General features: G+C 45.8%; 3 protein-coding genes across 13 annotated transcripts; 2 read left to right on the top strand and 1 right to left on the bottom strand.

Moving 5' to 3' along the window:
• The first annotated feature begins 51 nt into the window (after positions 1-51).
• On the top strand, positions 52-18250 carry LOC124313953 (microtubule-associated serine/threonine-protein kinase 3-like). Of its 8 annotated transcripts, none has more exons than XM_046778835.1 (18): positions 52-1087; positions 1238-1446; positions 1632-1772; positions 6309-6681; positions 7229-7320; positions 10889-11012; positions 11090-11156; positions 11249-11327; positions 11793-11968; positions 12054-12129; positions 12213-12632; positions 12719-13198; positions 13597-13897; positions 14001-15274; positions 15353-15634; positions 15790-15855; positions 16601-17437; positions 17513-18250. In XM_046778835.1, exons 1-18 carry the CDS (start codon positions 1066-1068, stop codon positions 17888-17890), a joined length of 5397 nt encoding a protein of 1798 aa, XP_046634791.1. In that variant the 5' UTR covers positions 52-1065; the 3' UTR covers positions 17891-18250. The 8 variants fall into 8 exon arrangements, with proteins under 8 accessions (XP_046634791.1, XP_046634790.1, XP_046634792.1 ...); XM_046778834.1 differs by having other exon boundaries at positions 11787-11968; XM_046778836.1 differs by lacking the exon at positions 15790-15855 and having other exon boundaries at positions 11787-11968.
• Positions 17923-19953, bottom strand: LOC124314223 (RWD domain-containing protein 3-like). 2 transcript variants are annotated; one of them, XM_046779364.1, is made up of 5 exons: positions 19664-19953; positions 19513-19591; positions 19149-19447; positions 18745-19089; positions 17923-18681 (listed from the first exon to the last, which is right to left on the bottom strand). In XM_046779364.1, exons 3-5 carry the CDS (start codon positions 19350-19352, stop codon positions 18442-18444), a joined length of 789 nt encoding a protein of 262 aa, XP_046635320.1. In that variant the 5' UTR covers positions 19353-19447; positions 19513-19591; positions 19664-19953; the 3' UTR covers positions 17923-18441. The 2 variants fall into 2 exon arrangements, with proteins under 2 accessions (XP_046635320.1, XP_046635321.1); XM_046779365.1 differs by having other exon boundaries at positions 17923-18661.
• A 122-nt stretch (positions 19954-20075) lies between these two features.
• LOC124314075 (mediator of RNA polymerase II transcription subunit 26-like) lies at positions 20076-23784 on the top strand. Of its 3 annotated transcripts, none has more exons than XM_046779088.1 (7): positions 20076-20204; positions 21045-21119; positions 21192-21342; positions 21426-21901; positions 21967-22236; positions 22295-22702; positions 22774-23784. In XM_046779088.1, exons 1-7 carry the CDS (start codon positions 20124-20126, stop codon positions 22933-22935), a joined length of 1623 nt encoding a protein of 540 aa, XP_046635044.1. In that variant the 5' UTR covers positions 20076-20123; the 3' UTR covers positions 22936-23784. The 3 variants fall into 3 exon arrangements, with proteins under 3 accessions (XP_046635044.1, XP_046635043.1, XP_046635046.1); XM_046779087.1 differs by having other exon boundaries at positions 21192-21351; XM_046779090.1 differs by lacking the exon at positions 20076-20204 and adding an exon at positions 20757-20889 and having other exon boundaries at positions 21192-21351.
• Positions 23785-24532: the final 748 nt, after the last annotated feature.

Here is a 24532-nt window from a genome sequence, read left to right as displayed (position 1 = left end):
CAATATTTTATCGCTAGATGACATCGGTTAAGTTGCAACCGAGTTTAAGGTAACAAGTGATTTTTTGGGTGTGATTGTGAATCAAAACTATACTCAATATCTTGTTTGTTTTTGAGGGATTTAGTTATCGTCCTTTAACAATTTTGACCTTGTACCTGATTTAGCATCACATACAATGAAGAATTCATAAGATCTTATCAATGAAGTTTTACTGCAACATCCAAACTAACTTACAAGAGTTCATCAAAGATGGCTTCAGTCTGCCTTATAAAATGCCTGAAATGAAGAAACCCAATACCTTCCCCTTGAGAAGAATGGTTTGCAATTTTGTATGTCAACAGTGTGGTTTTCCAAAATGAATCTAACCACTACCTTCTTTCATCATCAACTTGATGTTTCAGCACATCATTCAACATTCACAGTAAGTTATGCTGTGCAACACACGTGGATCTGAAACAGGCAGCCCCACTGGGCCAAAATTGAAATGAGGAGGTGGATCTCAAGTGAAGAAGCAGTGTTTCTTGTGCCGATGATGATCTGATCAGCGAACCACTCCATTAATGAGCTGCAATTGATTTCCCATTACCAATACGTAATTTTGATACCTAATAGACTGTTGCTCTATTCTATCAAAGAATGAAAATGGGTACCCAATGACGGGAACTCCACCCATAAGTTTGCCCAACCCCCAATTGTCCTTTGAAGCAATTCATTGTGGGCAGTAAAAAAATTTGGATTCTGCTATCGACCCGCTCGTGTTAGTACCCAAAAACCACTCTGCGAGATGGTGCACTTAACGCTCTATTAAAGAAAGAACTGCCAACCGCACATTTTCAGTCAGCTATCCGGTCACGCACGTACCGCTCCTGACACGTTGCTGTTGGAGACATCGGTTGCGCTGAATCCTGCGCGTGGGAACATTCCCATCCGCCAACACTTTCGTGCTACTGGTTTCACCAACGACAGTCGTCAACTACACTCAGACGGACAGGTCTGTCACATCTCATCGCCAATTTGCCGGTTCTCGATTGACTCCGTCAATGAGTTGCAATTAAAACACGGGCCATGTCTCAACCAGACCGTTCAGGTATGTCATTAAAAATTTCACTTTGTGTGTTGCAATGAATTGCATAAGTGATAACCGTTCGGAATAAATTGATTCGACTAGGCAACTATCATTGCGAAACAAAATAATTAGGGTGACGTAAAAATTGTGTCATTTCATTTTGTCAAATAGGTGAACGGCGTAGGCGTTTGGCCGTGTCCTCACTAACTCCTCGATGCGAGGATGACTGCGAGGATCTCAGAGGGGCGGGAGGAGTTCTTGGAGGTCACTGGAGGCGTTGGCGGAGGGCTTTGCTCGGTCGTTCCTCGTCAACTCCGTCGTCAACCGCCGACTTGGGCGACTTTTGCGCCAAGTTCCCGCAAATGGAAGAAGTTCTGCAGGTAAGACGAGTTTGTCCTCTTTGTGGTTGTAACCTTATTACCAACGCCATTTTCAAACCGAGAGTCGGTTAAGGGGACCGTTGGTTACTCTGCGGTCTGAACGCGTGAAATAGGACACTAGTGTGTATAAGAAGCATCGAAAATAATGTCGTTGTTTTTTTCTTTTCTCTCTCCCTTCGTTGCAGGTTTACCCGAAAGATACGCCGCTTGCCCTTTTCACCAGTTTGTTGCCGGAGGATTTGGTTAACTTGTCCGATCAAAGCGGATTGCGCCAGCTCATTTTGAACGCAGTCGAAATGGCCCGTCAATGGATCAACCAATCAGAGGTAAAACAAAAACAAAAAAACAATTGCTTCCATCGTGCACACGCCATTATTGATCTATCAGGTGACTCATGCTGGTTCTAGACCCCCTAGTCGATGTGGGCATTCCTTATTCCACGTCGGCCACTCCCCACGTACATTTTTTTTTTGTCTAAGCGATAGCAAATCCATCTAGTCGTAGAACATCCCACGGATTTCTGCCTTATATTTGATGGCTCGTGTCACGCGAGCGTTGGTTCATATTTCACGTCATCCAGCTGAATCCGCATTCTGCCAGCAGCAGCCGGATGTTTTCATTCTTGACTACCCTTTGCGTGTGGGACGACCCGGTCGATATTCTCTGTCTAATGGATAGAAAACAAAACCAAAGGAAAAAAATACTCTTGAAAATCCTCTTAGTACAGAAAGTTTGAAACCCATCCAAAAGTTGACCGTGACGTTGGTCTACCATAAAAAAAAAAACCATGTAAAAAACCTGTTTTTGTTATCTTGCAAGAGAAAAATAAGGCCATATTAGATTATTACAAAATGACCCCGTGAGTGTTGCTAGGTAGTAAGGGATTCTTTGAAATGGGAGTAAGAGAGAGAGAAAAAAAATACATCCGCACGACTTTCCGGGCAAGGCAGCGTTATAAATTCCGTTTGAATGAGTCTTTTGCCGTAGAGAAATCAAGGCTCTTTTCAAGTAGGCATTGAAAAAAGAGAGAGAGAGAAATAAAAACAGCCCGTTTGAACGCGCTTCTGGTGGGCGTCGACGCTGTGCGTCAAAGAAGAAAAAAAAAATACCGGGAGAAATAATTCTCTTGGCCGGGGCGACGACGGATGTAGGTTGTAAAGAGACGCGAATTCATCGATTGGCGTTGTTGGCAAGGGTCCAGCTTCCGCCAAACAAGCTGCGCCAGGGGTTCTTGAGCAACAATTCTTTATATGGTCAGGCTCGATGGTACCGACTTTTCTTCTCTCTCTCTCTCTCTCTCTCTCTTTCCTTCTCCACTTGTGTGATGACTTTCTATCCGCCGTTGTTGAGAGAGCGTAGTATAATACTGTAGTATAGTACACACACCGAAAAGAAGAAAAACGCGCGCTGAGGGTGGATGGAAATAGAAAGGACCTTTGGCATCCGTTGCCAAGGCTCTGGAATCTTTCCTGAAGGTGCATCCGTCATAAGATTACTAATCGTTGATGGTTGTTTTTTTTACGTAGCGGGCCCCAAAGGTGATCCTTTTGATCTTTTGATGGTTCACGAATTCTATTTACGTTCGCTAATCTGCTGCGTGACATCAGCGCAGACCTTATTAACATGCTGGCCGTGGAAAACAATATTGTTTTACGACGGCTGTTTGGTTTATTTCACGTTGTAAAAAAAAAAAAAAAAAAAAAAATAGGGAGACGAAAAAAGCAGGTCGATAAGAACCTCCAGACCGTGATCCAAATGATCTTTTGATTCTCATTGTTGTGTAGACGGTATCTTTTTTTTTCCCCCTCAGTCTTTACATTTTGTTATCTGCCGTCTGGTGGGTATTTGCCGTTGTTGTTGTTGTTGCCACAAGGATGACGTCGTCCTCGTCGTCAACGACGGCTTATTTTTAAGTTAGTTGGATATTGTTATCCGGATATGTTCTCTCTTAGTCGACTTATTGCGCCCGGATCAATGCGATAAACCGACTGCGTGTGCCGGAGGTTTGACTGAAAGGACACACAGTGTCTGGATCAATACTTTGTGCTTATCTTTTTTTTATGTCCCTTTTTTATTATTCCAACGGTTTCCTTTTATGGTATTAGGATATGTGCTGTGTGCAGGACTGGGCGTTTTGACTTGGCTTTTATGTGACGCCATTTCTTTCAGTCACCATCCCCGAAAAGAAAGCCTAGGAGCAATTTCAATCAAGAGCTCGTTATGAATTGTTTGGATTTTTTAACCTTGGGGGAGGACTAAAGAAAAAGGATTGAGAGAAAAGTGGTTGTCGGGGGGGTATTGAAATTTGTGAGGGATGTCGAGCCGGCCGTCCATCTAGTCCGAAACGGCCTTTTTCCGACCATTGGCGTATGAGAAGTTGTTGATCTCGACACTATTGGGGATTCCAAATAGCGGACAATTATTCGCAGCCCTTTTTTTTTCTTGCCAAAATTGAGGTCAATCTCTTTTTCTCTGCTGTCGAGTGGAGCAGAAGAGAATGCGACGGCCCATTGTTGGTCAACAAGAAGAGAAAGAAACAAGACCTCCCCAACTCCTCCTTCTAGCTCGGCTCTGTTTGCCTGTTGTTGGTTTTGTCTCTGCGGTTTTAACGAGTATAAATATATACTCTATATACACACAATTTCTTTCTTTTTTTCTTCTTCTTCTTCTTCTTCTCCTCTTCTTTCCGGCCAGTGAGAAAACGTGCAGCTGCTGCCGAGTGCGGTGAACACACGGGGCGAAATTTTTGTTATTAGACGAGTTTCAAGAAAGTTGCCACGGTGGCGCCACCAGTCGCAACAGGAGAGTAGAGAGAGAGTTTGGCAGCAGCAGCAGCAGCAGTCCAGGCCAGGCTTATGGCTTACTATAATACTTTGTGCCTTGCTGCATTGCTTGCGCTGCGGCCCTCCGGTCAGTCGTGACACAGACGTAGTACTAACTGCACACGCTCACCGATCGGCTCTCTCGTGTTTTTTGTTTTTTAATATATTTTATTACAACTATCTGCCATTTTTGGAAAAGAAAAAAGAACTCCCACGTGTGGCAATCTCAGCTGTATGTGTGTGTGCGCGCGCGCCTACCCAGTCAGCCATATTTGACAGCTCAGTGTGTGTCGTGGTGGTTACCTAACTGCAAAATCCCGTGTGATGGTCTCCTGGGCTAGTCCTGTGACACACAGATACATCAGCTGACTCGGCAGGGGAGAGACAGCTCTTTCATTTCCCCCATGGAGTTTTCTTCGGGATTCCCTTCGTGTCGGCTCCCCAGCAAAGGAAAGACAATTTCGTCGTCGTCGTCGTCGTCATGATTGCAACTACAAAGTGACAGCCTAGTGAAACAAGATCTGACATTGATCCTCATCGAATACAACTACCCGAAACCAACTGAAAACAAACAGAACAAACGAAAGAAAAAGAAAAAAAAAACACGCATGTATTTCCCATGGCCCACTTAATTTATTCTAGACAGTGTTCCAAGTCGATGGCCAACCCTCTGGCGGTCATGAATTTTAACAGCTGACCCGCCAGTAAATAAGGGAGGGAAAACGAAACATGTTTTCATTAAAAAGAGTAATTGAATCGTGTGGAACTGTTGTTGAGACTCGTCAAATTTTATAAGAAAAATAAAAAAAATTCAAATCAAGACCCAAAGGAGGGAAAGGAAACGAAAATGAAACGCCAGGATTTGACGTTGAATTTATCCCGAACGGACAGCGCTGACGTCACCGACTCTGCGGGACAAACGTATTTATCGCGATCGGGGCAGCGCTGCCGAAAATTACCAATCCCAATTTATTCACGATTTTCTTCCGTCCTGTCACCCGTCTACGATTCGACTACCTCGAACCAAGTAATTAATGTCATTCATTATTGGAATTTTTTTGTCTTTGAGTGATCATTTCCTGTTGTGATGAAACCTTCAAGGTATTCATTTGTTTTGCACACAAATTTGGTCAATGTTGTGATTCGAGCTAATCTTAGTTTATTAATCGAACCTTGGGTCAGTTGCATTTGGGGTTTCACTTTTCCCAATTGCAACTGTATTATTTGCCCAGTGGTTGCAGAGATCAGATCTGGGTGATGTTGATGTCGACGTCTCACGTCCACCGTGTCGTCCTTGACACTGTCTTACGCCCGCACCCTTCTCCTTTCAAGGTGGTCATTTCTTGGTGCCAAATTTGGTCTCCGACTGGCCTTCTGCCCACTTGAACGGTCCAGGGTTTTTCGTTCTCCTTGCCTCGATTTGTGTGTGTGTGTGTGTGTTTTGGTTGTCGGCGTCCATCGATGCCGTACCGCTCGCCAACCGACTTGATTAATATTCAGTTGCCCGTCCAAGGTTTTTTTTCCCGAGCCAAATGGTCGCGAGAGCAACTTGCCAACTCGCCGAACGTTCTCATAAGGTTCTATTCTATCTATCTCCATTCGAGCTGAAATGGCGAAAATGTCTCTCTCTCTTTTTCGTCGTAATGTTATTTTATTTTTTTTTCCTGCTAACCGGCGAGAGATTGTGTGGCCGTCCTACTTGCCGTGTTTCCACGTCTGACCCGATTTATGTTTGCTGGACGTGAAAAAGCCCAGCTACAGCAAACAGCAGCCGAGCTGCGTCCCAATTGTTGTTGTCACCGGGCGCAAGCTGTTTTGGGTTGTAGTTTACGATGTGACCACTAGATGGCGCGAAAGTCTCTCGTATTAAATAAATGGTTCGTGATCGATCGGAGGATGTAGAAAGTGTATATTCCCGAAAAGCTTGCGAATCGTAAGCGCAATCGCAAGTCAACGATCCCAATTGAGGTCGCAACTTTCGAATGGAATGGTGTACATAGTGTAATGCTTTATTGATTTGGTCTTTTCTTATTTATTTAGGCGGATGGGGGAGGAGGATGCCTGACTCCGGTTCGTCGCTCATTGGATGTCGACTGTTTGTCACTGGGGAGCGGGAGCGGGAGTTCCTCGCCGTCATCATCGGCATCCTCATCCTTGGCTGCGTCCATGTTGTTACTTCGTCCGCGTGCCTTTGCTCGTCAACTTTCGGATGACTTACGCCGCCGGAGGGAGAGTTACGCAGCCGGCCAGTATGGATCGAATGGAGGGTGTTATTCGCCGCTGGCCACAGGCGTGGGCGTCCCGTCCCATCGTCACAGCGTCGGCGGTCTACAATTGATGCCCGGCAACTTGGTTCATAGCGCTCGGCTTCACTCGGCCACCGCATCCAGTGCGGCCGCTTCCGCTGCCAATGGTATACACACACTACAGTAGATGACATTAAGGAGGGGAAAAAAATCCAGTCGAGTAGACATGCTGTGAATAAAGCATGGCGTTCGAGGTCGCCTTTCAGCTCTGCGTTTTCTTACGCAGCGGGGTGGTTTACAGTGCACGTTTCCGCTAAAGATCCGCCCTGCCGGATAATGTGATTTCAAGCTGCACTTTCAGAGTCGGCCTTGGGGAATCGGGGTGTAAAGAGTGTAGTAGTGGCACTATTGATTAAGAGGGAGATGGAATTGTTGGTTACTAAGGTAACAACCAGAAAGAAGTCGAATTTCCCGTATTCGGGAGGAACATCGAAAAAGATATGAGTTGTCGCGACGACGACGACGACAACGTCGAGGGATCATTTCAAACTCTGTTGCGTAGGCGTAAAGAAGAGTGGGCGGTTGGGGACAACATCCAGAGGTCCTCTAATAGGGTCAAGGGAAAACCTATACGTGTTATAAAAAGGGATGAAACACGAGTCTCCAAGTTTGTTCTACAATCTGGTTGATGACATTGTTATTTTTTTTTTATAGATGGAGCTGAAGCAGAAGATGGTTACAATTTACAGCGGATCCGTAGCTCGGCGTTGGGCCAGTCGGCCCCGTCCCTGACGGCCAACTCGGTGGTGAGTAACTTTTCGACTTTGAAATTGAAAAATGGTTTTGATCTCGACGATTGATTGTTCGCGATATTGAATAGAAGATGAGTCTTTGGGGCCGGCTGGGTTGTTCTAAGGAGCTTCGATGATAATGATTTTCCTTTTGATCCTGTCGGAACACGATTTCAAGTTATCCGGTCTTCTCCCTCCCTTTTATCCGGAGAATTCGTCTAATGTAAAACACACACGCACACACAGAGAGAGAAGGAAGCCTTAGACAGTGTTTTTGAACGAGAGATGCGCGCGCATTTCGACCCTGTTCTTGTGTGTGTCTGTTGTGTCGTCGACGTTGACGTCTGACAGTCGTGTGTAACAGCTCTTCGTTGTCAGTTTTGTTTGCCCACAATTTTGGTTTGTATCCAGTGAAGTGGGGATCTCAACTCAGACGTCAGCCGTTCTAGTATCATTATTACAGTTAATTAGCTACCACCGTATATTTCTCGGTTTTCTTTCTCTGCTTTTATGATACTGTTGTATTTACCTCTGTGTGTGTGTGTATGTGTGTGGCTGAATTTCTTTACTTTCCGGGTTGGCCTTTTCCTCGAATCCTTTTTTTCTCTCTTTCTTTCGTCACGGATCGATTGCCATTTTTTAAAAATGGGGCACACGGGGTAGAATAGAGAGAACTGGAGAAAAGAGGTCGCAGGCCATTCTGCCGCAATCTCCAGGAGGAATGATCAAAAGACGGAATTTTTTCTTTATATTCAGTACCCAGTTTCGTGAAAAGAAGGAAAAAAAAAGAAATAGAACTAGCGGGAAGGTTGCGGTTTGTTGCGTTCGGCCAATCGATCAGGTGACGTAGTAACGGAAGCCAAGTTGTAAGCAAAGTTTCACTTTTTGTGGGCTTTCTGGATCGCAGCTGTATTGGAACAGTTGTCGGAAATGCGTACCGCGTGAAATGGTTGTAATACGTTTACAAGAATGCGCTTGTGAGAGCCGAGAATGCGTTGAAGCTACGCATCATCGATCCGGCCGGATAGAAAAACTCTACGCCAAAAAGAAAAAAAAATAAATCCGTGTGATCTCAAGATAGCTAGCGGGGGTTTATGACGTCAGCGGCGGTGGGGATCCTTGGGGGTCCTGAACTCGTCTCCTATTTGCCCATCCTCGAAGGAACTAATCCTGTTAAAGACTTGATCACTTCCTCAATTGGAAAAATAGAAAATGTTCTTTTTTTTTATTGCTGGCAACTATTCCGCTATTGTGTGTGTAGACGGCGGGTCGATTTCTATCGATCCAATCAGTTTTATTCCACGCCATTTTGTATGCGCTCCCGCCGTCCACAATTTTTGACTCGTTCCGCACGTATTTACATTCCTGCCCACGCGCCAGACTTTAAATTGCTTATTTCGCAGGATTTAGTTTTTTTTCCTTTTTTATTTTTATTTCAGCATTTAATCGAAAGATGAGGGGGCAGATTTTTTTTCCCCCCGTTGGCGAAGGTCTTTGGAGTTATCTGGGCAAGTGATGAGGTAAACAACATTATCATCGATAAGGATTTTTATTTTAAAAGGCAAACAGAAAAGCGAGCGGATCGATAGACGAGTGTCTTTAAATGGATCAACATCAGTAGCGAGATAATGTCGTCTTTTGTTTCATTTACATTTGAGATCTATTTTCAAACGTCGACAAGGACATTTTTCAATATCCATCCCGGATCATTGATTGTGGTGTATCACATACGTAACTGTGGTATACCCGTCGATAACGTTTTCGATACTTACCTATTTTCGTGGTTTTCTTTCTAATTATTATTTTAAAACATTTGAACGTTGGCGCTTTTGCCAAAATGCGATTCAGGTCGGCCAACCAGCCACCGGACGTCATCATTATTTTTATCAATTAGAATTGGAAGTTGACGTTGATTTTGTGTCAGAAAATAAATATAAAGGGAAAGGCCGGCTTGCGGTTGGCGTTTGCGTTCATGTCGACACCGGAAAAAGTGGCCGAAGGGTCCGAAAACAAAAAATAAAACCGCCGGATATTCGTTTTTTTTTTTTGTTTTTTTTTTTTTTTCTTTTTTGGTTGTTGTTTGCTGCACGGTGATAATTACCGTTTCTGCTTTGGGGAAAGATACCACCACCCGCCATTCTTCTTTGGTGTCTCGTGACTTCAGTCGTACTCTGGTCGTCTACCCGAACGGAGCAGTGCCTTTTTCAAAGCTGTTTTGTTTATGTTTGGGCACTGTGAGAGGGGGAGAGAGAGAACCAGGGCTTTCAACACCCTGATTGAGGGTTTTCGAAATTTTATTTCACGAAAAATGTCAGTTTTCCTTTTAAGGGTTTATGACTGAAAAGAAAAGAAACGTATTTGAGTTTTTCTGGCAACGCCAGGGCGTACTGGTTCACATCACTTGACGTTTCAATCATTTTGATCCTGAATGGAATTGTGGAAGCACTGCTCTCTCTCTCTCTCTCTCTCTCTCGTTCGTGCTTGTTGTCGATTTATTGCAATCGCGAGAAAACAGCCAGCTAGTCAGTTCATGGCTCACTTGATCTAACACGTGCAAAAGAGGAAGTTGTGAACCGCACACTTGCCAGAACCGAACCCAACTTCCAACCAACAAAATGAGTTTGGGATCTCCCAGTATTCATTGGATTCGTCGTAGCCTGTCGTTTCCAGAGTCTGCCGATGTTCCGACCGCCGCTTGCCCAGCTGTCTGTTGTTGTGGCCGATTCAGTGGTTTCCGTCACATTCTCTCCGGTGTAAGTTTTTGAAGTTTTATTTAAAACTTTCTCTCGTTAGGCCAGTTTTTGAAAAGAACATCAAACGGTGCGTAAAACGAAAAAAGTTTCTAAGCCTGTTGTGTTCTTCCCCCCTCCGATCTTCATTGCGTTTCACTTTTTCGTTCTTTTATCATTTGATATCTGGTTCCCATATTCGGATCGAATCCACCTGGCGCTTTTGTTTTGTTTCGAGGAAACCCGCATCGTGAGAAATTCAGACCCACCGTTTCTTTCTTCTTTTTGGATGGCTAGTTATTGACGACAGGCAATCGCGTGTCTCTCTCTGTCTGTGTGTGTGTGTGTGGCTTAGATGAACGCGTCCGAAGTCCGCGTGACTGTGTCCGGCGACGACAACTTGCGTTCGACGACCGGCAATGCATTCCGGACTCGACTGCAGGAGCGTCGCTCTTCGATTCGATCTCACCTGTCGCTGCCGTTGACTGTCCATTCGGCCAGTTGGTCGGCCGCTTCCACTCCGTCCGCTCCCACTACGCCAACTCTCGTCCATCCCGCTCTTATCCTCCTCAAGGTGAGACGGGGGCCAAGCGTCCGTCTTTCAGTTGTTGATTCGATCGAGCGGCCTCGTCGCCTAGGTGCTTGGTTTGGCCCAATGTGTTGAGCAATTTAGGATGTCTGTTCCCATGACGACCCCATGTTGGTCGTCAACATCCTGTCGTGAGGGCACATCACGGGTTGTTGCTGCTCTCATTTCGATGATCGATTTCCGGTGTTCCAGCAGCCCTCTATCGGCAAATGTCTCATCATTTATTCGATTGTTTTTTTTTTCCTTTCAATTTATAATTTTACAGAGGGATTTGTTGCTGCCCAGAAGATGCTCCCGCGTCCAGCATCATCACCTGCAGCATCGGAAGAGCATGATATCGGCCACGTCGCCCACCATGCCACCTCGTTGCCAATCGCCGTTGTCGCAAGGTTAAATTTGGCAATTCACTGTGTATCAAAAATGATTTGATTATTAATAATTTGTTTTCCATCGTAAAAACCACCAGGGAGCCCGATGGAAAGTCCACGCAACATGTCGCCCAGTCAGCAATTTGCTTTCGTCCCAATTAAAAAGTAATGACATTTTTTCTTTTTGGATGCGGGGGAAGTTGTGACCAATATGATTACAGTCGCAATTAAACGTGTTTATCTTCTGTTTGGTTCAGGGCTGAATGTCGACGATGGTCTGTGGCCTCATTGCCTTCATCTGGTTACGGCACTACTCCGGCCAGCTCCAATGTGTCGGTGCGTATTTTGATATGTCTAGAACTTTGGATACTCTCCCTATTCACCTCTCCACATCCACACACACATCCCAATTCGTTCATTATGTTGTCGGCCTTTTTTAAAAGAAAATGAATTTTTTATTTGTAGAAACACAAATTTAGCTATTTTGGTTGTTTTAATGATTAAAATCACTTGGCTTTGGTGGCTGTTCTACTATTTGCGAATCCAATTTGTTTGTTTTCCGTTTGGCATTTTTTAGTTGAACACAATGAAAAAGACCAAACATTGGCAGACTTTTTGTTTGGTAGCTTATGCATGAGGTTATGTTGTAACAATTATTTTTTTTTTGTTATCTCTGTTTTTTTTTTCTCTTTCTCTCTCTTAACTCTTTCGTTGCGTTTGCCCTTGTCTTGCCTAATCCCGCCCTTCCCACTCCCGTCGTTCCACCCGGTGGCCTCTTGTATTGATGCGTTCCAGTCACAGTGTTCCAGTCAGGAGCGGTTGAATCACTTGCCGACGGTGCCGACGGCCGAAGAGATGAGGATCCTCTCGCGACACTTTTCCTCCAACGAAAGCAACCCAGTCATCGAGGAGACGGACGGCGCTGCCGCTGCTGGACGCCACTCGCCCAGAATGCGGCCCAGATCCAGAAGCTTGAGGTTTGTATTTTCTTAACGTTGCAACTGCTGGAACGTGCCTTCATTACTTGCAATTTCTTTTCGTTTTGGGCGGGGAATTTTGCAGTAGTCCCATCCGCTCTCCGGTCGTCGATAGCGAGGTGGTGATGATGAACATGTTGTACAAGGAACGCTTCCCCAAGGTATTTTTGGCAGACATCCAATTTATATTTTGCGTATAAAAAGAGAGCTAGACGATCCATCTTGTACATGAATGACGTTGCAGGCGACCCGACAGATGGAGGAGAGGCTCAAGACGTTCGTCGAAGAGAACGCAAGCGTCGAGAGTTCAGAGGCACTCGTGGCAGCTGCCGAGGGTTCGTCGGAGCCCATCCCAGCCGACGCCATAGCCATTGTGCGATTCGTCCAGCATCAGGTGATCGAGCTGGGCAGAGATTGCTTGCAGAAATCGGAGCAGGGACTCATTACGAGCCGCTACTTCTACGACATGTCGGACAATCTGGAGAGGCTCTTGAACGAGGCCAAAGACAAGGCAGTCGACGCTGTCCCCCATCTCAGTCGACTCGTTCGCAAGCTCCTGCTCATCATTTCTCGGCCGGCCAGGCTTCTAGAGTGCCTAGAATTTGATCCCGAAGAGTTTTATCACATGTTGGAAGAGGCCGAAGGACAGGTTAAAACCACACAGGTAACAAAAACCAACAAATTGTTGACATTTCTCGGACGCCAATTGCCCAGCGGTGACCAAAATTGACGTTGTTTTTGAATTGCCAGGGCGTGACTGACTTTCCGCAGTACATTGTCACTCAGCTGGGTTTGAACCGTGATCCACTGGCAGAGTTTCAACAGGATTTAAGTCAGTTGGAGAAAACGTGTTCGACACCGGAGCCGCCGACCGAAGGAACCGATTCGCCAGTGACGACGTCGACACCCGAAAAGAAGAAAGTCGCCGACACGTCGCACTTGCCCAAGGAAAGCGACTACGAAGTGGTTAAACTGATATCCAACGGCGCCTATGGGGCCGTCTACCTTGTGCGTCACCGTGAAACGCGCCATCGTTTCGCCATGAAGAAAATCAACAAACGCAACCTGCTCTTACGCAACCAGATCGAGCAGGCCTTTGCCGAGCGTGACATCCTCTGCTTCACCGACAACCCCTTTGTCGTGAGTCTCCAGTGCAGTTTCGAGACGCAGAGGCACTTGTGCATGGTGATGGAATATGTCGAAGGAGGCGATTGCGCCACTCTCCTCAAGGTACGCTGATAACATTGCCCCCCCCCCCCCCAACCAACATTTCCCAACATCCGCCGAGTGAAAAAAAAAAAACAAAGACAAACAACAATTTGAAAATTCTGTTGGCACAATTTTACTGGGTCAAATGTCTACTCTGAATATTGGCCTTGTGCCTCTTTCCGTATTTTTTCGCTTTGGCTTTGTTCTTTTTCCAAGTTTGAGATGCCAATTCTTGTTTCGTTAACGATTTATCACTTGGAGGAAACTTAATTTGGAAAGGGGGGAGGGGGGCAACTTGTTCTCTCGTCTTGTCACGTTGTGGTTTGAAGCGATTCAATTGTGCACAGTCGTTCGAATGAAGGAGCACTTTTGTTTGGCTGTTGACTTTTTATCCATTTGATTCTTGTTGAAACTTGCAGAACATGGGACCATTCCCCTGCGACATGGCCCGACTGTATTTTGCCGAGATGGTGTTGGCCGTCGAGTACTTGCACAGCTACGGGATCGTGCACCGCGACTTGAAGCCGGATAACTTGCTCATTACCGCCATGGGACACATCAAGTTGACCGATTTCGGTCTGAGCAAAATGGGTCTCATGTCGCTGGCCACCAACTTGTATGAGGGTTTCATCGATCGAGAGACCCGAGAGTTTTCCGACAAGCAAGTCTTTGGCACTCCGGAATACATCGCTCCCGAAGTCGTCCTCCGTCAAGGATATGGTAACTAACCAACTAACTATAACTAACCGGGCCGTTGCTTGGTCATCCTGTCACTTTTGGCATTGCGTTTCATTTCACGACCTTTGTTGTGCTGTTTTTGTAGGCAAGCCGGTGGATTGGTGGTCGTCCGGCATTATCCTCTACGAGTTTCTGATTGGCTGCGTTCCGTTTTTTGGCGAAACGCCCGAAGAGCTCTTTTCCCACGTCGTCAACGATGATATCGAATGGCCAAGTGAATCTGATTGGCCCGTTCCGGTCGAAGCCAAAGATCTGATCACGGCGCTGCTGCAGCAGAACCCGCGGGATCGACTGGGCACGGCCGGCGGAGCCGAAGTCAAGTCGCATCCGTTCTTTGACCGTCTGGATTGGAACTCGTTGTTGCGCCAAAAAGCCGGTTTCGTTCCGCAGCTGGACGACGATAACGACACGAGCTATTTCGACACTCGAGCCGATCGCTACTGCCATGACGACGCTTCCGGCGATCTGGAGCTGGACTTGGAAACGACGGAAGGTGGCGCCACCACTCCGCTCTTTGGATCCTTCTCTTCTTGCTCGCCGAGATACAAGAAATCGCACGGACTCTTCCTTGATGCCAAGTCTAGCAACGATTCCGGCTCGGGCGCTTCGGATCAATCGGAATCGTGTGGAAGTCTCAGCGCTGGTGAGGACAAGTCTCTGACACTTCCTCCCATCCAGCAGACGCCGGAATCTACGGAGAACGAAGACTCCAGCCCGCAGCTGCAACGCCGTCGCCGGATGCTTCATCGTGAACTGAAATCTCTTCCGCGTTTCTCCATCTCTGTCGAATCGGAATCGGGTGGCCGCTGCATGACGCCCATCTCGACGCCGGATCACATCCGTGAACTCTCGCCCGTCGACGAAGGGGATCGAACAACAACCGATTCCACTCCGCCGACGTCTGCCGGAATTCATTTAACAGCTTGCGGAGGCGTCCGGCCGAAGAATGTCTTGACCCAGTCCTTCTCGCCCAACTTCAAACAGCGACGCGGCACCAAAACCGATCCTGCAGCATCGGGTTTGTCGCTAGTCATTTCATTGGCGGAAGAGGGTCCGTCGCCGTCACCTGGCGGTGGTTCCAGCACGGCCAGTTCTCGTGACACTTCTCCATGTCGGGAGCTTTCTCCCACCATTACGGGCAGCCTGAAGCCTCCCATTGTTCTACGACGAGCACCACGCGGATTTGGCTTCACACTCCGGGCTATTCGAGTCTACCTGGGCGATTCCGATTTCTACACAGTTCATCACTTGGTCATGGCTGTCGACGAAGGAAGTCCGGCATTAGAGGCCGGTTTAAGACCTGGAGATCTGATAACTCACATCAACGGCGAAGCCATCCAGGGACTGTTTCACACGCAGGTACAATTTCAATACTTCAATACGACGGACGAGAGAGAGAGGATGGACTTTTGATCGTTTCTTTTATTCTATTTTTAGGTGTTGCAATTGATTTTGTCGGAAGGAGATAAGGTGACGCTGCGAGCCACTCCTCTTGACCAGACGAGTATCCAGACTGGCGGACGGAGAAGAGAATTAGCCAAGAGCCGTTTGGCTCGCCGGGGTTATTACCGCGTTACGCATGGGGCAGGACGACGACCTCCTGGCGGAGCCAAAGTCAAAGCCGGAGGGGCGAGTAGTAGCGAGCAGGCCGATAGACGCCGTAAATCGTCATTATTCCGTCGTCTGAGTAGCAAACGTGCCAGCGCTGAAATCCAGCAGGTTAGTAGCAGCTATACCGACATTGTGCGCCTTGGAGACGACGACGACGACGACGTTCGCGTCCATTTGTCTACAATCTTTTTTGTTTTGGTTTTTTATTCTTGACGCCACTACGAATTCCATCTTTGGTCCATTGACATGGTGTATTTTTGCAGTCGCTCCGATTGCAGATCCCCATGTCGGCTCCCGTGCTTCCGCGCGGCCACTCGTCTCCTTTTTTGGTAAAAAACAAAACTCGGATGATGTACTCGATGCCATTTTGAATCGGCATCGGCCAGTGACTTTTTTGCTTTGCTGCGCGCTCGGCTTTGTTGTTTTCGTCTTGTTTCTCTCCAGTCCTGGCTTGCTCTAACAACGTAATATCACCCCCCCCCCCCCCCATTTTTCTGATTGAATTTCTGATCCGCCGTAAGAAAAAAAAAAATAATAAGCCAGAATCCGCTTTGACTCCTCCTCCTCCTCCCTTTTTGGCTGGGCTAGTTTGATTGACAAGTGGATTTCTTTTGGTTGTTATTGTTGTTGTCAGTTTGAATGTTTAGGGGGGAGGGTTTGATTTTGATGACGGGTTGGAAAATTGAAATTCGAAGAATGTGCTGGAGCAAAGCAAAGTATGTAGACTAGACGATGCAGCGTTGCCAAAGAGATTAAAATGGGCAGCCTGGTGGTGAATGCGACAACTAGAATACTAGTGGAGTACCATACTACAGCGCTACACTACTAAGGGGGACTGAGACTAACGATCTGTTTTCCTTTGGACATCTATTGACGTCGTGTTTATTTTTCTGGGAAGGCACGGAATGTGCAGTGAGAATGACGAGTCGTGCGTGATGTTTGCGCTCGTGCGTGTGCCGTGCCGTGTGATATGGACTCGTTAAAAGCCAGCGGATTGAAATTTCAATCCACAAAGAGAATGATGTTTTGATGCTAAGTAATACCTTGGAACTTTATGCCCGTGTATTTGACTAGTTGGCGGCCAACTATGGAGGATCGTCTTCACCTGTGCTGACGCCCAGCAGGAGTTTCCATTCGCTGAATCGATCGTTGCCGTCCCACGAGTCGGGGTCCAATTCGCCCGGAAGTCGCTCTTCAGCTTCGGGCTACTCTCCGCCGATTTTGCGTCATCACTGCCAATTGGCTGCTGCCAGTCCGGCTTCGGAGTCGCCTCGTTCAACACCGTCCAGCTCGCCGGGTTCGTCTGCCCCAAACAGCCCTGCTAGCGGCCAAATGAATTCAGCCGGACCTCCAGCCTCTGCCGCTCGCCATTTTCAACCTCACCGGCCGTCATCTCTGCATGGCCTCAAGAACAAGTTGCATTCGGTGGCTAAGAACATGCACTCGCCGTCTAGACGGAAATCGGCTGGACACATACCACTCTCTCCGCTGGCCCGCACTCCGTCACCTTCACCTTTGCCGCAACAGCAGCCACTCCCAGTTTCCCCAACTCGCTCGCCCAGCCCGCTGGCCTTCCCCATGCAAGTTCATCATCCTCCCGGCAGCTCTCATTCGACGCAACTTTTCAGTCCTGGGGCTTCGCTTTCTGTTTCACCGGCCGCCAAACAACGCGCTCTCTCTAGGCCAAAGTCGGCCGAGCCTGGATCGCCACTTTTGCGCCGAGCTCTTTCACCCGACAGGCTCCATCCGCGCTCCGCAGAGAAGAACTTGGTTATATCACCTCTATGCAACGCCTGCAGCAGTAGCACACCGCCCAATTCCAGCAGCAACGGTTCAACTACTAACCAACGTTGCGGCCTGCCCAAAGTGACCGTCATCAGCCCGCCGCGTGTCACCATACTTTCGCAAACGGTAAATTGCTTTGATTGGTTGATTGCTCAAAAGTGAAACTAAAAAATTGTGTCAATGATTTCAATATTATTACAGACTCCGGAAGTGGCCGCTGAATCGGACAGCCAGACTAAAAAGGAAGAAGGCAAGCCCGTCGATCCAACTGTTGCGACTACTTCGTCCGATGGACCAAAAACTGTCCGATTCGAATCGGATACATTGAATACTAAGGAGGAGGAGATTCCGTCTAATGTGAAACGTTGTCCACGATCGAGGAGTGCATCTCCCATCCCTCTAGCATCTACTCCGCCACCCGACATCTCGGTCGAGCCTTGCGTTCTAGCTGCTGCTGCAGCCAGCACTGAACTCCGGCGCCGTAAGAATTCGTCCATCGAAGAACAGCAGCAGCAGCAGCAGCAACAGCAACATCAACAACCGCAGCCCGATCAAGTTGAACGAACTTCTCATCTGTGATGTACAAATAATTCATATTTTTTTCCTGGCCCTCCCATTCGTTTCGAATCGATGACGTACAGATTTACAATCCAGCTCAAATGATGGACTACGGGAGTCAAATTTAGGGTTACTTTTTTTTTCCTATTTTTTTATTTCTCCTGGTATGAGATGTATCTTTCTTTTCACTCCTGCTTACATGCTACCAAGTGGTTGATGTGATATATAGCGCACTCTTAATCACTTTCAAATTTGATCCATCAATATTTATATAAAAGGAAAGGAAACGTTTGTGCGGGTTTGATGAATTTTGTATCGTGAAAACTGCTGTATATTTAACAATTTGTACAATAATGGATGAAAAACAAAACTAAAAAACAAAAGTGGAAAAAGACGAGTGTGATCTCGCCGGAAGAAGGAAAAAAAAAAGGTTATGGATTGAACAGAAGTTAGATTGTGTGTTTGTTTTCTTTGTTTTTCCCTTTTGTTTTATTTTTATGTTCATTCATCTTTCCGGATGATTTGAACTTCTCTTGTTGCTGCCCTGCTGGTGTGTGTTGTGATTACTTTCATCATTTCTTCTGTCCAGTTTGTGGCTGAATAAATTTCTGATAGATACTCACTAACAATGACCTACTCTTCCAATATGTTGACCAGTCGTCACCGGAATCATTTAGTTCCACCTCGACTAGTACGCCGCCGGCATCGAGCGGTTCTTCCACTTGACCCAGAACAGTCAGCATGCGCTCTCTACACGGCCTTCCGCCTGAGTCGACGTCGACGTTCTGAGTCCTGTGTCGTTTTAGATACAGCTAACTCGAGGGTCAATGTATTAGCTGATCGATCAAACTTGTCTGTACAAACGCAGATATTACCTGGAGACTATCTTTTTTCCCGGAGACCAAGAGAAATATCCACTTTCGATAGGAGATCAAGACTCCGTGCAAATCGAGCTCACGAAACCACTGGTTCAGAGTTTTTAAGTAAATTGTTTTACTGCGAATATGATCGAGCTGGGCAACAACGGTATAATCATTATCGATATCTCTTTCTATCACAGGGTTCGTTGCACGGCAGATCATTTCTTCCTCGTACCGTAAACAATATTCCACCAGCCATTCAACTAATGATAAAATTGTCACTTCTCCCTGCAACTTAGAAGCTTGTTGCTTGATTAGTGTGTCAAGATTCTGCAATTCTGCTCGACTCAGCCTAGGACTCTGAAAATGGAGCAAAAATGTGATAGTTGAAAATACTGGGTTGAAGAGAAACAAAATACCTGAACTGATAGCTGTGGACTAGAACTGGGATAACTTTTAGGATCCAAAACGACAGTTAAACTGATAACATTACTATTGATTTGTTGAGGCTGGATCACTAGTATCACTTCATTCTCATCGCTAGACTTCACCTCAAACTCACTAGCTGCACATAAGATAGCACTCAGAGCTTCAATTTCATCAGCAATATCTTGATTATTCATTTAAGTATCAATAGTGCTTTTTCACATTAAATGAATGAAGACTTGAATGAAGACTATGGTGGATGCTGAAGAGTGGATGCTAGAATGACTGGACCCTACCAAAAAATAACAAATTTAACGCTAAAGTGGTTTAGGTCTGAACTGAACATACTAAATGAACCTTGAAACTTGAATACAACAATAAAAGTTGACTCTTCTATAGATGAATCAGAAATGCATTGTGTACTTGCACTTGAGAGCTGGTAACCATGATAATAAGTAAAAGAATTAGAATAAACACCAACTTTCTCTTTGACCTTTATATTCTTTACCTTGCCGAGAATCGTAAGCAAAATTCAACACTTTTACACGGTGAAATCATGTTTCCACCAAAGTAACTAAGAAAGAAATCGAAATTGCTAAGTAATATAACAAAAGTAGTAAAAAAAAATATGAATGTCAGAAAATGAAATGGAAATAAAACATGGTTCCTAACGGAATACAAGAGGTCCGACTTTGCTTGACGCGTAGTGAAACCGTCTGACGTCACCAAGAGTATATAAAGCAGAAGGAAGGGCGGAAAACGGAGGGGAAGGGACAAGCAAAAAGAGCTCGACAGCCTATGAGAGCACACAGTCTCGTGAAAACTGTTGTCGGTGCATGTACCGACAAAAACCGGGCTGGCTGAAGATAGCTGGTCATTTTTAACAGATTTTTTTTTTCCATTCGAATTCCAACTACACAGTGCCATTAGATTAATTTTTTTTCTCCTCTCTGACGACTGTTGCCTCAATGCAGCAGCAGCCCTCGCCGCCGCACTCGCCTAGCCAAATCAAGGAGAAATTATTGCAAGCTCTCGACCGCGATTATCATGTAAGGAGTTTTCTCTGCTGACTGGTTGCCACTACTGTTGTTGCGACCACCCTTTAGTCCGAAAAACGTCTTTAAATCCTCCCTTTGCTACTGCTACTCGACCCCATCGTTTTGTCGACTCTGCTCTCAGATAAGAGCCATCCAACGGGAGACGACACGAAAACGATGTTTTTAAAAACTTTTCGGGGGGGAAAATACAAGCGAGCTCGATGGGAATAACACGAAGACACAGCTCTCGTTGCGATCGTTCGAATGGTGCTCAAAACAATCAAAAAAGATTGTGTTAAGCGCGATTTAAGTGCGCCCTAAAGTGTCGTCGAAAACGCGAGGAAGCCTTGGTCCAGTCCATGGCGCCTCGACGCGGCCGCTACTGGGGCCGCGTACTCGTCCTCCCTCCCCAACCCGCAAACTTGTCTGGGCAAGCGCAAAAGGACTGGAATTATTCTCTCTAGTTCTCCTTCCTCTTTTCCTTTCTTCTCCGCTACGAGGCCAACGGACGTTGCCGCCTCGCTTCAATTCGTCTCCACTGCTAAACAGCCATTTTCTTTTTTAATTAATAAAAACAAAACTTCCATTTTTAGCAGTTCTCGTCCCATTGATAACAATTTCAAAATTGCGTGTTAATGTGACGAAATTTTTATACCCACGGAAACGATGACGTCCAGCATTTTCATGGGCAATATGGGTAGTGTGTCGAACGTGTTCTTTACTTAACCAGAAAAATATTTTATGGATATAAAACATTCATTTCTCAAAGCTTTTATTATGCATGTTCTTTACTTATAAATAAAATGTTACTGAGTTTGTTGTTTTGTAATGTTCCATTCTCTGTTCTGCCAGGTTGTGGATATGGCATTGGCGTTGGAGGCAGTATCCTTACTCGAGAAGACTCCTGTTACCAAAGAAGCTCTCGAGGTTGGATTACAATTGATTTTGGTTTTCCGTTATGAATCCAGTAGAATAATCAACCACTTGTTTCAATTATAGACTACACGATTGGGGAGATTGGTGAATGAAATGAGGAAGAAGACCAAGAATGACAGTCTGGCCCGTAGAGCTAAGGACCTGGTCAGGAGATGGAGGGACATGGTTTCAAAGCCATCAGAAAATGGCACAGGTGGAACTGGACAAGGACCTGGTATGCAAGGTTGTCTAAAGCTTGCCAAAAGATGTTACTTTTGAAGAGGACTTGTTGGCAACTTTTTGCTTTCTCTTTGCCAGGGGCCTCTTTAGTGAACCATTTGCGTGTCGCGGGCGTGAAAAATTCTGTTTCGAGTCCGGCTCTGTGCGAGATGGGCCGAACAGCTAGTCCAGCTTTGCCAAGACCGGTTCACAACCTTGCAATCTCACCTACCAGTCCGGCATTTCGCGGTGTCACCCTCAGCCCAGCTTTGCAGCGGAAGTCCAGTCAGTCAACGGGCGGTTTGCAGCTGCAGCAACAACGTGTCATCAGTCCCAGCAACTCTGTGGCTTCCAACACCAGCACCAGTCCTGGTTTGAGCTTCTCCCTTTCCCAAACACATTCTAACTCGTCTAGACCATCTACTCCTTCCTCCTTGGTGGTCAAGTCAAAGGCGATCAGTCCCGGTCCGGGTCGGCCCATGATTGACTCGTCAGAGTTCCCTTCTAAAACTAATCATCACCGGGGTATCAAGCGAACAAGAGACAACGATGAAGAGACTATGACGGGCTTCGAGGTTGTCTCTCAATCATTTCTCCTGATTGAGAATTTCATTTGTAAACAACTTTGGTTGGTTAACAGCTGACGGGAAAGCGGTCGAGAGGCAGTAATGGGGTGGATTGGCCATGGATGGACGAATGCAGCCGTGATAGCAACTTGAGCTGGTCCGGAGACTCGCTGCGGATGACAAACCACAGCGCCTTAGGTGGTGGAGAGGATCGCTCCATTTCTTCTTCATCCAAAGCTTCCCGACCTCTCCGTGGAAGAAGCAAGGCAGAGGTAAACGTCAAACCGGAGCCAACAAGCGACGTACTCAGAGAAAAATTCGCCTCAATTGCCAGGGTTTCTAAGGTACATCTCATACTATTTGTGTTCGAGTTCTTTAACCTCAAAATTTGAATACTTGCAGGTCAAAACGACCCAGGAATTGCTGGAAGATTTGGCGAGACGAAGTGGCTCGCCCAACTTAATTGTTAAACCTGAAATTCATTCAGTCCATCAGCAGCAACATCAGCAACAACCTCTAACCGTGCCGCCGTCGAATGAAGCCCGGCAGTGGCCTGATGCAAAGCAGGAAATCTTAGATAAATTTCTCCGATCACATTCTACTGATCGCCGTAGTGACGGTATCACGACCACGAGTACTGTAGTTAGCAAACCTAAAACTACTGCTACTCCCGCCATAAATGACCCGGTTGCGGAAATTTACGCTCGTCTACCTCCTCTGGATCCGGCGATTGTTGCCTCCATTTGGAAAGAAGAAGTTAAACCGGAAACAGAAGAGTTAGAAACAGACTCTTCTGTACCCGAGCGTCCAGTAACATACATGATTCCAAGCTAGTGTTCCACCGTGCAAAATCTAACTTCATTTTTTAATTTTTTGATCAGGTGACCGATGAGGATGTAGATCTTCTGCACAACGGATCAGTGGATGACGTGAATGGTTCTCGTGACATCAACGGCGAGTTCCATCAGTGGCATGAGACTGTTACGGTCGCCTCCTACCATGGAGATCCTCTCCATTTGTTGCCTTACGTCGTGATCGAGTGATTCCTCCTTTTTCTCCATACCATTCGATCCGAGGCTGTGAAGTAACCATACTGTACAAAGTGTAATTTTTTCTTTCTCCTCCTCCCCTTCCTTCCCTCCCAAAGATTGTAGAAACGACTTGGGGCGCCGATTGATCGCACATTGATTGTTTGCTGATTATATATTAAAGTAACTAAAACGAAAGGCAAGCCACCGCCGCACATTCAAAGGAGAAAAATTGACAAGGTCCAAGCTATAGCCGATAGTTTGCGGAAATCATAAATCCCGCCGCAATTTTCTTCGACTACGCTTTTTTCTATTGGGTAAGGGCACACACGAGCTGATACCCTCCGGAGGCCTTGCGTCTGTGATTTTCTTTTCCCCTTTGACGGTGCGATTGTGCGGATGTTGACGATACAAGCGTGATGGAAAGGAAAAAGGAGGAGGTTAAATGCCCTAGAAGTCTCGCCGCCTCTGCAGTAAACACAAATGCCACACAAAAAAAAAGAAAAGAAAAACAAAAAAAAAAAACATGTTATATTAATCTAAGACGTTTTCCAGATGCTAAGCTAGAGAAATCCTTCTCTCGTTCATCAATAGCGGGCTGTATTTTGACATAGAAAGAATAACGTGTTGTCTAGTCGGTGACGATGTGAACGTTCTTAATTTGTAGTATGATTACGATTATGATAATCCCTAGGTAGGGAAGAATTCTTCGTAGTCGACCCTAAATATCTGAAAACAAGAAACATTTGGAGGAAGAGAAAAATTTTGTTTTCTCATTGTTTGCTTTGCTGTTGCCATGTTTTCCTCGAATTTCAGTTTTTCAGTTCCCATTCTCATCTCTGATTACAATTATTTCTTCTTTTTGTTCAGTCTATGATTTCTTTTGTCACTATAGTAATCGCCAGTCCGAAGCATCCTCATATTTTCAGTTCCCCTCCCCTCTTTTCTCAAGTTGATCTTTGTCTCAGATTTGCAACGCCTTGGTCACTGATTGTTCTTTCGCAGAAGAAATAAACACGTTTTTGATTGTTTGTACAAAAATAATTGGTCTCATTACATGTCTACAAATCTGGGGTTTAAGGTGATGTGCATCACTAAAACCATACCAAGCTTTTCCTAATAGTCATTATCTCCATACTGACACTTGTATCAATTCTAGAGGTATAAGATGACAAAAAATCCTAGCTAATTGGGTACATCCTCGTCCCCAGTGACCCTCACCTGTGGGGCTGGGGTCTGTCCATCTTAGCTCTGTTTGAACCACCCATAATGAAAAATTGTTAATCTTTCAAGGTCATGTACAATGTTTTTTTATATTCATTCCATCAAGTTCTGTCAAGTGGTGAGGATTACAATCTTGTCTGGAATTGCTCGAATTTTTAGATTGCTCGTTAGATGTCTCCAAAGAAATACGTCAATCATCCATTCATCTCGGTTAACAGTGATGCCAATTCAACTAAAAATTTACCGTTTCAAAGGTATTTCCGTATTTTATATACTATAAAATTTGTAGTTAATATATTACGTAAATTGACTTCGTTGATTGAAAATATCCTATTTGAATGAACTGGGGAAAGGAATTAAACTAACTCGTTTAGAAAGTTGGTCATTC

The sequence above is a fragment of the Daphnia pulicaria genome, chromosome 10, assembly GCF_021234035.1.
Source record: "Daphnia pulicaria isolate SC F1-1A chromosome 10, SC_F0-13Bv2, whole genome shotgun sequence".
NCBI classification, from domain to species: Eukaryota; Metazoa; Arthropoda; class Branchiopoda; order Diplostraca; family Daphniidae; genus Daphnia; species Daphnia pulicaria.
Note: the sequence above shows the minus strand (reverse complement) of the source record. Positions and strands in the feature narration are given on the sequence as shown.